This window comes from Haemaphysalis longicornis, unplaced genomic scaffold, assembly GCF_048455015.1.
Source record: "Haemaphysalis longicornis isolate Haplotype H1 unplaced genomic scaffold, Haemaphysalis longicornis Haplotype H1 scaffold_13, whole genome shotgun sequence".
Taxonomy (NCBI): Eukaryota; Metazoa; Arthropoda; class Arachnida; order Ixodida; family Ixodidae; genus Haemaphysalis; species Haemaphysalis longicornis.
Genome location: NW_027526233.1, coordinates 84,867,014 through 84,882,861, shown reverse-complemented (window position 1 = coordinate 84,882,861; position 15,848 = coordinate 84,867,014). Strand labels below are relative to the sequence as shown.

Genomic DNA, 15,848 nt, shown 5'->3' with positions numbered 1-15,848 from the left:
CCGCCAGGTGCCGGAAACTTGACGTTCGACAAGTGCTTGTGACGTTAGCAGGCTGCCCCAGGAAGCTCAGTTTCCCCTCCTATTTTATTCATGCTCCGTGCGTGTAGTACAGACAATTCAAAACGACGAAGTAGTTTTATTCAAATAGCGCTCGGTCTTGGCAGGATAAGACTGAAAGTACGAGAGCTATGTTGCAGACAAGCGTTTTACCGACTGCAGTCTTGGTTTAAATTTTCTAGGCCATAGGGAAAGAGAATAGGCCCAAAAAAATCCCGCCGTCTCCACGAAGTGAATAATAATGAGAGGGGCAAAGCAAAAATGCTTATCGGTAAAACCGTGAAACATTCGCCTACACATCATATAAAGACTCGACACATCAAGCTTTCCACCGCTCCGTTGACAAGCCCATCGACGACGTCGATGTTTGTGGTGATTATGTTGGGCTTGTTTGGGACGATGAGAATCTTCATGGGTAAGTTGGCGACTTCAGTGTGTGACATTTTACCCACCTTGGTCGTCGCCTTCTGCCGAGCGTCTTGTGTCGCGTACCCCCGGTACGTGTCTCCAGCTGGCAGGCGACGAACGACAACCTCGTCTTCTTCCTCTCTTCCTTGTTGGGTAGCAACAAACGCGTTGAACGTTTTGACCTCTTCGGCCAATCTTTCGTTGGCCAATCCCTAGGGGGATCGTGCCACAATCATCATTAATGTGCCGTCTACGTTGCCAGGACAGGGCCCGAGCAAAAGGAGCTTCGCCTCTAAAACTCTATGCCTACCTCTCAGCGAGGCTGAAACGTTTCTCACCGGAAAGCTGGAGAAAACGCCTCCCGTTGTTGCGGTGACAAAATACTTTTGGTCTGTAGTTTAATGTTAAGCTTTTTCCTCCCATTGTTGGTGGACTAGACAGATCTGGTGTAGTACAGATCATTTTGACCGACTGCGCATCCCATTCCTGGTACATCCCCACATACACGGAATTGGTGATGTTTTCCTATAAAGGTTGTATAGAATATCCTCAAAAAATAGCGTATACCTGCTGTAAAGATGGTCGTGGTTCGTTCCCCTGAAGTCATGTGTCGATCAGGAACCCAATCGCTCGGGCTCCAGTTGATTTGGCAGGAGGCTGGCAGGGCGATGGTGTTGAAGTTCTTGCAGACGGCGGTCGAATTGACGAACTCAAGGCGTTGGGGTTGATTAAATGAAACGAAGAGTTTATATACAGCTATTTACAGTAGGAAAACTGGGTACATGAGTAATAAAAAGACAAACGTAAAACTTCAGCTAGACGCTAGCTCCAAGTGCGCACAAATCACTTGAGGTTCTCAACTTTGTCTGACTCTCCTAACCTCGGAGCGTACACAAACCGCTCGAGAAACGACGGCCGAGACTCTGTCTCGCCGCAAGATCCGTCTAGTTGCCCGGTATGGCCCTGTACCCTAAACCTCCGACGAGATCTTAACCTCTAACCTGGGGCGCTCACAAATCGCAACCTAGCTTCAACTGTCGAGACTCCTTGTCCCGCCGGGAATTGCCCAGCTCGGCGCTCATACAAGAACGATTTCCAACGGCCAAGTTCGACCTTATAAAACCTCGAGATCACCCTCTCTCGGAAACGCCCCTGCAGCGTTCGTACACGCGTAAGGGAGTGCCCAAATTCACGTAGACAGCTGTCACTCACCACGCCACGGAATATTCCATGAGGCGCCGCCATCTTTGGGTCAACGGCACGCTCGCAGACGAGCAGGTTCACGCGACCCGGCGGGGTGAGAGCGAAAGGCGGCGACAGTGCACTGTGCCGCCCGGGGCGCGTTCACAATGTTGTGTTGCACGGCGCGCGCTTCGACGCCGGTAATCCCAACACCTCCGCGCGTCATGCAGACGGTACCCGGAATCCGGCCGCGCCGTCTGCTTTCTCAATGGGGGATTATCCCTGTGGTATGTGGTGGGCCAGACAATCCGTCTCCGGTGCGCGCCGTGACGAATTGGCGACGACTGCAGCGTAGAGTCTACAGTGCTGGGCCACCAGACAGAGTGGCGGGTTCTCACGCGCAGCCCGGGGGCCTTGCCGCTAATCTCATAAGTGGAGCTTACACCTGCTATGTTGTTTTGCACAGCACGTTGCAGTGAATACGTGCTCGAAATGGCGTGATCAGATAGACGTCAGCTGCATAACACGAGGCACTCAAGTTCGATTCCATTTACGAGAAGTGTCTTTTTTTTGTGCGGGGAGGGAGGGGGTGCTTGATTGTGTAAAAGCGCGTTTTGCCCAAAGAACGACGCCAACAGTGGGACATAAATAGCTTCTTTGAATAGATTTCTAAGATACATCCTAAACATTCTTGTAAATAATGGTAATTTAGTTTACTTAAGCTCGCTTCTTGCAACGAGAACAGCCTATCCCTACGTTCAATTCAACTTCTGCATCCCACCCTAAGTGACCGTCCTGCACTAAGTTGTAAAAGGAATGTCACGAATGTGTGCTACTGCCACGTAAAATGTTTTGCTTGGCTGAGCCGAAGTGTTTCTCTCTTTCTTTTGCTTCGTCGTGCGCAGCGTTCGGCTCGGTGTTCGCGTTCTTTTTCGTCGTGGCGGTGGGAAAAGTACCAGCGACACCGGTGTTCATGCTGTTCCCGCCGTTCACCCTGGTTCACACCCTAGTCAAGGTCGCCCAGATGAACGATAACGCGGCCAAGTGCCGGCTCATCAGTTCCGCAGCCGGTGGGCGGCCGCCGTCGGAGCCAATGTCACGAGGTACGCACGCATTCGGGGTAGTCCAGGATAGTAAGCGTCCCACGTCGGCAGCTTGCGTTCATGAAACAGACTCTGCAATTGTTCCGGTAAACGTTTTCGCTCTTCCTTCGCGTCCAGAAGCACTGGGAAAGCTAGAGTCATTGAAAGCATGGAGCGGCACTGCATGATTTTCTCGTCGCAGCAGAGGCGACTTCCGTTACTGCCTTGCTTTTGTGGGCTTTTTTTTTAAAGTGGCCATCGAATACGTTCGTTAATTGTGCCCCTAGATAAGGATTCAGAGAATAGGCACTCTCTTCTATTGTTGGGTGCCGCCACTATGATCATTAGAAAGTTCGCAATACGTGACATTTGTTTACACTGCGACGGTTCACGGGCTCCTCCATTTTGTTCGTTATGCGTTTTAGCACGTTAACTATGGTAAGTTAAGCTTGCCCTCTCTGCTCAGCGGCGGCGCGCGACTGACGTCATTCCGAATGCGAATCAAAGATCACGCGTGTAACAGCATTTAAGCAGCGGAACTGTGCCCGAAGAGGCCGCTTTGCTGCAACTTGGGCAGTGTTGTTACCAAACGGCCCGGCCGAAGTTAGCGGCGAGGACGTGAGACGGCAATCACGCAACACTGATACACATCAAAATGGGCGACGTTGCTGGCAGGCGTGCCTCGGTGGGGGTATTCTGATACCTTATCTATACCTTATCTACTGACACTATTCAGTGCTTCAACGGAAGGAAGACCAGCCAAAAGCCGCTACACCGCTGTAATGAAGTAATTCCTCTGAATCTTGTTGACGTTTGCCGTGAGGTATAAACATGTGTATTCATTACATTTGTTGAATAAGGTTTTGCTATTTTCGCTGAAAGCTGTCTCCCTGTGGCATGTGAGCGGAGTCTTTCATTGGCCTTCTTTATCGCTCGCAAACTCAGCGTGATAAGTCGCATTTACCTGGACAAGAGGCATCTGTCTATCGCCCATGGCCGCTCCATGCCAAGAGCATCCTCTTCACTTAGACAAAGAGATTTTATTTCTTTTGAAAATGGAGATTGTTCTATGGCGATATATCAAAGATTATGTGTTCGCCACTTCAGAAGTATACGAACGCCAAGACCGGGAAAGTGAGGATATTTTGAGCGGGTTTCTACGTTATGTGATGGGCACAGAGCAGTAATCTTCGGCTGATGCACTTTGATACCCCCTTACCTAAGTACTAGATGTTTTGGGTGATACGCTTTGCAAGCATTTATGAATTCCAGAAAAGTTGAACACGTGCTGCAGAGTGCTTTTAGTGCGTCCCCACCCTGGCCTAATGTGTGTTTATTTTGAAAATATTGCATATCTATCAATTTGTAGAACAAGATTTTGGCATTGTGCTCATTGTGGTTATTGAGTGTACCTGTTTGTAGCGTAATATATTTTTACTTTGGGTATTGTAGTATTTCTCTTTTTAAAGCAAAGCCTTCTACCTCTACCAGGCAACGGTTCTTTCGAGGCGAGCGGGAAAAGACACTGCCAACGCGGCTGCGCAGGGAAGGGCAATATTCACTCACGGAGCACAGTGTATATAGCATGGCGAGTTTACCCGGCGTTCCCCGCGAGCTCACGCCGGCGTGCGCATCACCGCGACCCGGTTTTGTCGTCTGCTTTAGTGACAGTTGTTTTGGGACTGTTTAGGCCCAGCTTCGCGTCCATTGCCCGCTTCCGTCGCATGGCTTGAATAAATTGTTCGACAGCACCTCTGTGGTAACCCGGACCCGACGGAATGAGGCAGCCGTACCGCAAAGATACGTTAAAGATTGCTTTGCAGGGCACGAAAACAAAATATAAACACCATATACAAACATCTGGCCACAAAATAAACAGTACCTTTTTTTTTCATTTCATTTCAAGTCTGCATTTATTTCACGCTTTTTGGTACACAAGGAGGCGGGAGAAAAAGCCACCCAACGGTAGCTTGACGAGGCCCCTGCCTCCTGTAACATGGACAACATTGAGCACAGTACATACAAGAGCATGTTGTTGTCAACCATAGACAAAAGAATATGTTGTCAATTTTTCAACATTGTATAAATACATAGTTACGCACAGATACAGTATATACATACATACCCAAATGTAAAATCAACTTGACATGCATGCCAAAATTCCGATGTAACCCGAATGATTGGAAGTGAGAAGTGTAACAAGTGTTTACACTTACATACGAATGCAAGAAAGACCAATACAATTTTTCATACTTATACGTCGGCATCGATCTTCCAGTAAACACACAATTTGTTTACTAAAATCAGGCGTATGACACAAGAAAATATTAGAAAGTTCAAAACAATAATCATGAAGGTATAGCTCAGAGACTTGTTTAACAGATAAAGTATCTATGTCCTTCCCCAATCTGTGAAGGCCGTTTAGCAATACCGGTATTCTGCTTCGTAGCATATTGTCTCCGTAAGTGGTTCTGTTGAAAGAGACCGACCATAACTCCGGATGTCTCGTAACACGTGCATGAAAATTTTAAAATAATTTAGACATAATAACCAGGCTATTTCTACCTTTATTTCTTTCTGTAATTAGCTTCTTGCAGAGACGGTAATCATAGAAGTTTGGGATGCTAATCAGGTGAAGTTTTTCTGTCAGAGGACGCACGGGGTGGTCAGATACGACGTTTGAAATATTTCTTATTATTCTATTCGGTAATCTAGTAAGTTTATGTATATTTGTAGAAGTAGTGGTACCCCATACAAGAAAACGGTATTCAATGTATGGTAAGAACAGGGATTTATATAGTAAGAGTCTAGTTTTCATTGGAAGCAAGTCTCGGTGACGGTAAAGTGCACCTGTGACACGTGATAGTTTAGTGACTACTTGATCTGTATGTAAGTCGCAAAGCATATTTTCAGAAAATGTTACTCCTAGCGTCTTAAAACTACTTACTGTTTCAATGGGGGAGCCGTTCAGGAAGAGAGTTTGATATTGATGCAGCTGTTTGTTTTTTGCTCGGAATACAACAGCTTTGGTCTTTTCAGTGCTTATAGCTACTCCGTTGCACGATGCCCATTCACCAAGCTTAAGCAAAATTTCATTTCCTCGTTTAAACAAAACTTCACAGTTAGTATCTGAAATGAATAGACTTGTATCATCTGCGTAAATTACGAACTTAACTGAAGGATCGATTTGAACAATGTCATTGATATAAATATTGAATAGGTAATGTCCTAATATACTCCCCTGGGGGACTCCGAACACAGTCTCTTTTTTTGGGGAATGGTGATTATTTATTGAAACATATTGGGTACGATTACTTAAATATGACTCGATGATATTGTGCGCTACGCCACGTATACCATAGGATTCCAATTTTTGCAACAAGGCTTTCCTATTAAGGGAATCGAATGCCTTGGAGAAATCTACAAAAATTCCAAGAACCAATTTCTTGTCTTCAATAGCTTCAAGAATGAATTCTTTTTGGTCCAGAAGTGCAAGTTCTGTGGAACAGTTTTTTCGAAATCCATACTGGGATTTTGTTATTGCGTGCTGTCTATCTGTAAAAGAGGTAAGTCTAGAATGTAGAAGTTTTTCTAATACCTTCGAAAAGATGGGCAAAATAGAAATAGGTCTGTAATTGCCAAGCTTGTTCTTGTCGCCTTTTTTATAACGACAAATAACGACAACCTTCGCTATCTGCAGAGAAGAGGGGAACGTTCCGCTAGAAAAACAAATAATAAATATATGCATTAATGGAGTAGCAATCATGTGTTCGCATATCAAATGTGTTCGCATATCAATGTGTTCGCATATACGATGTGTTCGCATATCAAATGGATCGGAAGAATTAGTATTATTGAGTTGCATAATTGCTGCGAAAACTTCTTGCTCAGTTACAGGAGTAATATATATTGTGTCTAGGCATGGAGGATTCATGTACTTAGAACTGTCGCCTGTAATTGTTGTAAAAGTCATATTCACAAGATGATCATTGAAAGCATTCGCAAGAGCACTTCCTTTAACCTGCTTGCCATCCATCGTAACTTCGGTTACTACCGTGGGTGATTTAGAAACGTTGAAAATTGAATTGAGGTTCCTCCAAGTAGCAGCAGAATCACCGCTGCATTTCTCAAAAAGGGTATTGTAGTAATTATTCCTATCCTTCGCTATTTCTTTGTTAAGTTTGTTGCGATAGTTTTTGAACTTCTTAAGTAGATCAGTGTCACGATCGGTGAGAAATTCATTATACATGCAGCATTTTACTTTAATTTTACCTAAGAGATCAGGCGTCATCCAAGGTTTGCGAATTTTGCAAGGCGTCTTTAACCGCTTATATGGAAAGTTTTCGTCATAAAGTGATTTGAATTTTCCTAGGAAGGATTCAAAGGCTGACGACGCATCTTCATTTGAAAGAACGTCTGTCCAGTCGGTTGTGGCCAATTGCTCTCGAAATCTATTCAAATTTGTAGAAGAAATGTTTCTTACGAAAGACGCCGATTTATGAAACTTTTTAGATTGTTTGACAACCATAAATATGGGAAGGTGATCACTCAAATCACAGGCTATGACTCCAGCTTTAATATTTGTAACATGAGAACACACAAGAAAAAAATCAAGCAGGGTCGAAGAGTTAGTGCTTACTGTGGTTGGGTGGTCGATGACACTAGTTAAATTGAAGCTTTGGTACAACCAGGTTAGTTCATTTTTATAGGACTATTACATATCAAATCTATATTAGAGTCACCGCCACAGATTGTCCCAAGCTTATTCTGAGCGGAAAACAAGAATAGATTTTCTAAATACGAAAGAAAAGCTGTGTGTGATCCAGAGGGAGGGCGATATACAACAGAAATGACGTACTTGTTCATGTTCAGTGATAACACTTCATAGTCGTTATGTGTGCAAGTAAATGTTTTAAGAAGTTCACAGCGGTACTCGTTTTTGACTAATATTGCTACGCCACCGCGGTGCCGAGTTGGGCGGTTTAAAAAAATGCGTTATATCCTGTCATTGTGAAAACATCATCACCATCAGCGAACCATGTTTCTGACAGCAAAATTATGTCAAACTCAAAATCAATTTGACTGAAAAATATTTCTAAAGACCCGTGTTTATTTCTAGCAGAGTGATCATTTAAGTGAAACATGTTTAAACCTGATAAGTAATCATTACCAAGCTGCGCGCATAGCTCGTTCGGTGTGACGTACATAGGTTGCATATGAACACCTTAAGTTATTCGTGTCGTGGTCGGGGACTTATACTATTGTTACAAGAGACCTTTGGGACTTGACAACAATCGCTTTGTCGCCCTCCGTTCGCCTCACTTTTCCATTGCTGTGCCACACAAACTGGAAGTTGCTTTCACGTGCCCACTGCTTAGTTTCCCACAACAGTTTTCTAGACTGCTTCGTGAGGTTTTCCTGGATGTACACGTCGCTGTCAGCCGTTTTCAGCTTTTTTCTTGCTTCAAACCAGTCGTCACGTACTGCCTGCCGAGTAAAGCGAACGATAACACCGGGTGTTTTATCGGGCTTCGAAGGCAGGTGGTGAGCGGCCGTGACGTCATTTATCTCGAGCTGGGGAAGCTGCAGTGTTGTAGCTAGTTCGTTCACCTTAGAAAGAACGTCTTCGTTTTCACTCTTTGGGATGCCATGGATTTGGAGATTAGGTTTCCTGTTGTTCCACTCAAGTTCATTGATGTCTTTTTTTACATCACTGATGGCCTCGCCACCTTGCTCCGCCTGAACTCGATCAACTCGCAGCTTCACTTCTGCTACATCCCTTTCACTTCTGCTACATCCCTTTCGTTTTCGGTTAGCTTTGCCAGAACGAAGTCGTACTTATCGGACACCATTTGTACGCTTGCCTCGATAGCAGTGACCGTTTCTTGAACCTGCTTCACCTTTTCCTGCAGCTCTGCGATTGATGCTGCTGTGACGCTATCAATCGCCCTCTTTTTTTTCGCACCTCTACAAAAAGGGCACCGCCACTGCTTTCGAGCGGCGTCAGCCCTTGTACGTTTTTTCTGGCAGGCCAGAACAAATTGCGAAGTGATAGGCGCATAGACATTCATTAGACACCAGGCAAGCATCGTCAGAACCAATAGCCAAGTCGCAGTCGAAGCAAAAGTTGTCATCACTCATTTTGACACTCTCTTGGGCAACAGCTCAGCAGCACAAAATACAATCGAAAGCTTGAAGTGTGCAATTAAAATATTCACAAACCTGAAATATTACAGAGGAACTGAGTGCCGAGCTGACTGTGCCGCCGCTGCTCCCTAAATGCCGGGGACGTCGAGTGCTGTCTCTTTTATAAGGGCCGGGCTCGCTGAAGTGGCAGTGAAGTTCGCACTGCGCAGTCGCAGCAGTCTTCCCAGATCACTTGCTCTTTTCTTCAGCAGCCGGGTCGACAAACGAAGTATCTTGATTTCCCCGTGGCGGCCAGAAGCATGGAATACAGCGTCTGAAATAATACAGAGGAACTGAGCGCCGAGCTGACTGTGCCGCCGCTGCTGCGCACTACTTGCCACGAATGGGACTCCGTTTTCTAAATTTCTTAATACCAATTCGGTTGTGTATTAACAGACATTAACAAAAGGCGAAAGGAGAAATTGGTTCTTAAAAATAGCGATTATAAAAGCTCCCTCAGCTTTCTCGCGATTCTCAAACTTACTAAACTAACTATTTTAAATCGTTATAAATGGAAACCACGAAGCTCACTTGCCGCATTGTTACGGTGTCCGCGCTTGTTTCGTGCGGTGAAGTAGCCCCGAGCAAGCAGATCGGAATGGCTAGGTTATGCTCTCTTCCCCTTCGAATGACGCTCCTCGTTCTATTCTTTCTGTCGACGCACGTTCGGACTAGAGCGGCGGCGTCCGCCGCTTCAGCCCTGGTCTGGCCGACGCTGCTGCGTTCGGGGCGCCGCCCCTCCGAATTCTAAGTAACGGCAGGAAGAATGTCTAGTTTCACTCCTTTCAGAGCCACGTGTGTGAATTCAAGTGTCGTCGCGTGGGCAATTGTTGTGGGTGTTGTTTGAAGCTTTGATTTCCAACCACCTTCATAGCGTGGATTGGAGCCATTTTTTTGACCGTTTCTTGCGAGTGTTTTTCTTTTCTTTTTTCGTCAAAATCTGTGTCATCATGATGCTTGTCTTGTATTTATTACTTAACTACCAGCATGCGACATCCCGCCTGCGGTTTACACCTTGGGACCTCCCGATGTTTTTGTTCCGATGCGTGTACATTGTACACGTTTTGAAATTAAGCCGACTCAGTTGAATCTCATTCTATTTGTTGATCTCAGTTGTGACACCTATCACATAGCCGTAATGTAGGTGGAAGCACCGTAGTTTATATTAAGCGTAGTTCTATGCCTTTGTCGCTAAAGTGGTCCCAAAACAAAATGATGCCATATTATTCGTTTTGCGGTGCTAAATGCGATGTTGTTTTTCACCTGGCGGGAGAAAAAAGTGTTTTCTACCGGTGTTTAAAGACTATCTTCCTTGGGAGGTCTGTCTGTCGGTGCGCCCGTCCGTCGGTTCAGCCGGCCTGTCCAAATAAAACGAATCTTGAACGAGACGTTTATATAGGCAAATCTTTTTCACACTAGAAAATCTGGTATGTTATTTCATACTTGCCAAACATAGTTCAGCAAAAAGAGATCATTCGGCATATTTTAGGCTACTCATACATACAAAACTGATGCTAACAGTGCTTTTTTAGTTAACAATAGACGTGAACGTTGAACAGAAAAGAATTCGTCAAAAACAGTATTTTCATAACCTCAGAAGCTCTCCACGATGTACAAAAAGAGTTTTCACCCAAGCTTCGCGCTTGAGGCTCGATCGTAGATGTTTTCGGAGCGGTTGTCTGAGCTAGCGCCACTCAAAGCCTGTAATGCGTTGTCCTTTACCGCCGACGCGAACCTCGCAGATCCCTTGCACCTAATCAGCGGTTCGTGTGCGACCACGTCACCGTTCAGTTTGTCCGGAGACGGCATCTTCCTCAACTTGCTCGTCATGCTCGTAGAAGGGGCGTCCTTCTTCGCCGTAATGAGCAGAATTCTGTCGGGGTCTTGCAAGGACAGGGAAGGGACCATTCCGAGCGAAAAGGAAGAGAAGGTCGACGAAGACGTCGTCTGGGAGGTGCAACTTGTGAACCAACTGCGAGAAAAAAAGGACTTCAGCGGGCGTGCGCTCGTCGCCTGGAACCTCCACAAGTGCTACGGGCCGCTGCACGCTGTCAAGGGCGCGCACCTGGCGCTCAAACCCGGCGAGTGCTTCGGCCTTCTTGGAGTCAACGGTGCGGGCAAGACCACCACCTTCCAGATACTGTCCGGGCTGACGGCCATCACGCAAGGCGACGCGTACACAACGACGGCCACGCTAAGCGGAAACCTGCGACAAGTATGAAACGTTTACCTCGTGCCTTTCTCGGTGTGAGCTTTTGAAGTCCTGGTTTTTCTGATTTTGGTTACCTCTTGGCGTGACACTCTTATGAAGTACGTGCAATTCCGATTCCTTAAAGGCATGATATTTCCATAAGTCACTAGTGTTTCACGCACAAAAAAAGGTGTATTTTTGCATCAATTGCTTATAGACGCAATCTTTTGGTGTCATGTTTTACAAGCATTGGCACCAGTCCCCATCTATGAAATTGCGTGCTTATGTGTCTACGTATGCCTACGTGTGCAAATGCGACACCGTTACATCTTGCTCTTATTTCGAGCCATGCTTCCTCTGTGTGTAATGGTAAGCGTGAATATGCTGGAATGTGGCATCTTTTGTTGTGGCATTGCTTTTTCAATCAGAGCTGTAAGGCTGTCTGTGTAAAATGGCATCATATTCGCTGTGGTGGTGGTGGTTGTTGACGGTTTCATCTGCAACGACGAGCTTCGGATTGGCCGTCATAAAGGGACTTTTCGTATAAAAACACTGATATTTCGTAGTGAAGCCTTCTTTGAGCTCAAATTTATTTTCGTTTTGTGATCGAGAAATTAAAACTTTAGAAGGCACCATCGAATTAGGCTGTGCCGCTGAAAACACCAGTTCGAGAGGGCCCCATTGTATCTTATAATTCGCACCCAACGACTCACCTCCGACCGCCTTCTTCTTTAAGAAGGGTGTTGCTACGACGCGGTTCGGCCGTCGAAATTGCCCAACTACTTGCGATGCATTCGATAACCAAAAATGTGTTTTCCTTCCAGCCGTCTTTTTAACGGTGCCCTTAACGGGCCACGCAAATGAAACACGTTTCGTTCATTCGAAATCGTTAGCATCATACTGACACCACTTTTGGTGCGCACTTCGCCTAAATAAGCTATAATTAAAAAAAAAGGAATGGCCAAAAGCCCCACCAGCTTATTTCCCGCAACCGAACCTATGATGTCATATGCCCAACCGTGCGATTAGTTGAGGCCGGCAAAATCATACTCAAATTATGCAGGGCTTATGCGCTTGCCGAACGAGCTTGTTGGGCCTAAATGTAACGCATATTTCTTTTACAGCAGTAAGAAAGGTGGGATAAACTATGTAAATAACGGGAATACATGCAAACATAAAAGTACCGATGCGCAGTGCTGCCTGTACTGGGTGCACTTTGCTTGTTTCAGATGCGAAGCAGTCCTCCGCTTTGTAGTTGTCTCACACGACACTGGCCGATTGGCGTGACCGACGTTTTCTTACGTGATCCTGTTTCCCGAGCATACCGCATGTTTCGGGAAAAGATTACTTTCTACTGTAACAGAAACAATCCAGGTGCTCATACGCTCCAAAAACAAAGCAACTGGGGACAAAAGTCCGCGCCTGCAGTATATGTATGGTAGCACCATCTGGGGGAACAGATGCTAAGCAAGCCTGCAGAGCCTAATGATGCACTTAAAGTTCTCTTAAATTCCCACTCTTGCGACTTCTTGGTAAGCGTAACAAAAACACACGATTTGGCGGAGCAATAAAAACGTAATTTATTTTTATTAATTTATCTGGGAAAACGGCATCGTTTGTTGCCGGGCACGCACTGGAGGCACTAAAAAACTAAATCTTTTAAATAAAACAAACTTGCATTTTGTCGTCTTGGCTCCTTCAACCTCCAGCCACGATGCAAAATTTCAAGTTATTGAACCAATCTTTCTTTGCGATTCGTTCGGACGATTTTTTGACTTAATGTAAAATGGAGGGGTTCCTGTGAAACAGACTTACCATCTCGTTTACAGTGCTAAGCCTTCACAGATGGACAATTCTCTTCCGATTTCTTGGCGTGGGAGCTGGTCATCGTCAACAGTGACTAACATAAGCCTTACTGTTTCCTTAGTTCTCTTTAGATGCGGGAGATGCATTAAAAATGAAGCATATCAACAACACATAAAAGCTAACTTGGGTCATGGGAAGTGTCAGAAAATTCATAGAATTCGTGCGCTCTTGTACAGAACATGCGAAATATTTGTACAAATTCAAGATGCATTTAACTAATGCGCCCATAACAAAACTAAACGCACTACCTCCAGTGCAATGCCTAGTTTCATGATAAAAATTTATGCTAAGGGATACTATTAAAGGCTTCCACCGAGAACTGCATCACATGTATCTCTGCTGTGTCATGCTTACCTTTATCGTACCGTGTTATCGTTGCTATCTTTCAGTGGCAATCCCAGATCGGCTACTGCTTCCAGTTGGGAGGACTTTTGGACAGACTGAACGCCTACGAGTACTTATACCTGATCGGTCGACTGCGGGGAATCGGGGAGACCGAACTCAAGATCATGGTGGACAGCGTAATCTCCGTCGTTGATCTTAAGCAACACGCAAGCAAGGAGTGCGGCGTATACAGGTATTCCCTATTTCTACGCAGCTCTCTCTGCTATTTGTTCATTGCGGAAGTTTGCTAATCAGCATAACACAACTCTATGAAATATTGTTACGGGGAAGGTGTGGTATTTACAAAGTTATTTACAAGTGGAAAGCCATAGCGGAGTGTCGAGATCCCCGCACCAACCAAATCGAGACCGATCGTCGTCGACTTCTTCTTCCAGCTGCTCAGCGCTCATCAGTCCTTCTCTTTAGCACAAACACCGATGCATACCCGTGGGCTTAGTACATAGCCTAACATCCTCGTCACAGTATAGACTCCGGATTCCCGAAGAAACCTGAGAAGTGGGCTGTGATGTGGACCCCGTGTCCATGCGGTGAAGTCCCGGGGACGGCGGCGGCGCGGGCCGCAGGAGGCGAGGTACACGAGGCGTCGTCTTCGCAGGTCAGGGCCGCTCCACGCCAAATGCTCAACTGCAGCCTGCTCTACAGTATCGGGGCAGAAGGGGCAACTGCAAACAAACGGGGCATGGGCACTGGGAGTGCCAGGTCCTCGTCACAGCCGTCGTCAGGGCACCCCCAACAGAAGTCATCGGAGCAGGACATCATCTGAGCGGGACAACGGGCCAGGGAGATGTGTTTCGCGCGTGGGTATGGGCGGTAACTGGCGCACCCTGGCTCTGACGTCGGCTTAGGGACTCGCACCGCTGTCGTCTGCTACACCCAGCTTGTAAGTGGCAATAGTGCCTGTGCTGAAAATATCCCGCTTTGATGCTCTAGTGCATTAAAAAGCGTATTTATAAGAATTCAGCCATTTTTTACAGCTTCTTACACATCCCAATAATTCCACACTGGGAGAGAGACAAAAACTTTCTGCAGAGTAATGGTCAGAAGATCGTATGTTAGCGTCACGCTAGTGTGTCACTCGTCCCATCTAGCTTATTCGCGAGATTCAGTGCTCAGAGCTCCTCGATATGCGTTTAATATGCGTAGGGTTCCCTACAGTATTCTTGAGGTGCTGTTATGAAGACTGAACAGTGTAATGCTACGAACCAAGCAGCGGACCCTACACGCACATTGTACAGCAGGAAATGGAGCGGCTGTCTTCTGTTTCTTTCGTTGTTTTTGCGTTGTATCGGATGAACAATTTTTTTTGTTCCCAACACATTATTCTTTCTGCACTATCATCACAAAGGTCATATTGGAAAGTTTGGGAATGTTTGGGAGGCTCGCAATGGTCGTGTGGATATTTTGTTCGGGTTGAATGACATACATTTCCTTCTTCACAAATTGCCTTTCGTTATGGCTGGGTGCAAGAACGTGCATATCCGCAACGTGTGTTGTTTAGTCACATGCAAATACAATAAGAAGGATTTTGCAACGCCACCACGATCGCGTCCCACACAACGTTGTCCAGAGTACTAGAAGGCGGCTTTTGTGCCCAGAATTTCTATTGTAACCATCGTTTATCATACCGAGCTGAATCTCAAGCTGAACAATTATGACATGATGATGATATTCAATGTTTCATATACTCTCCAGCGAACTTTTAATAAACAGTATACGTGTATATATTACAAGAATAGAAACAAATGGATATTTGCCAGCAGCTCCTTTTTGTTTTCCAACCTGTCCAGGTGTAAAGAACGAATCCTGGTCTTCCTCAGGATGCACTTCTACGAACTGAAGGAATTTTGTTTTGCTCTTTTGTCCTGGACGGAAGACCAGGACCACTAATCTGCTCGATTTTACTACAAATAAAACTTCATCTTCCCTTACTCCTCTTGACGGCTGTTTTTCTATAGCGCATATCTCAATATTGGGGGGACATTTCTGTGACAGGAAATGTACCGAAATATCCCTCCAGGTCCTAACAAACTTAGTGTTACTGTATCTTTACGGTAGATGAGACTTGTTTGGCTCAATAAACCTCCGTACTGCTTAGAAGCCTTGCAAAAAACCAGCAAGCGCCTGTACGTACAGTAAGGTATTTTGAACTCAACCTAAATTTTTTGCCCTTAATAGTGCATGTCGGCGTAATTTCATGAATTGACAACGTAAATTTATGTGATGCAATACCTGAGAGCTTTCGGCAAGGTTGCAAAAACGGTTTTACTTCCTATATGATTGGGATTGTACTTCTTCATAGGACCGGCTTCGCAAGGAATGGAACGGCGCCGAACTGTTTGTTCTGTAGTGGTATCCAAAACTGCTCTTTAACTCACGCATCGATTTAGTGTGTGACATGTAAAATCTATTGTTATCATAAACCGTTACGCACGCGCAAAATCTCGCGCAGAGAAGCATCAGACGTCAACCGA

General features: G+C 45.5%; 1 protein-coding gene across 1 annotated transcript in view; it reads left to right on the top strand.

The window, feature by feature from the left end:
* Positions 1-2,501: 2,501 nt before the first annotated feature.
* Positions 2,502-15,848, top strand: part of LOC144164126 (phospholipid-transporting ATPase ABCA3-like) — a 28,837-nt gene continuing 15,490 nt past the window's right edge. Inside the window, exons 1-3 of the mRNA XM_077694667.1 lie at positions 2,502-2,750; positions 10,658-11,130; positions 13,362-13,549. Of these exons, the coding sequence (XP_077550793.1) occupies positions 2,621-2,750; positions 10,658-11,130; positions 13,362-13,549 (791 nt within the window). The 5' untranslated portion in view covers positions 2,502-2,620. The remainder of the gene's footprint in view (positions 2,751-10,657; positions 11,131-13,361; positions 13,550-15,848) is intronic.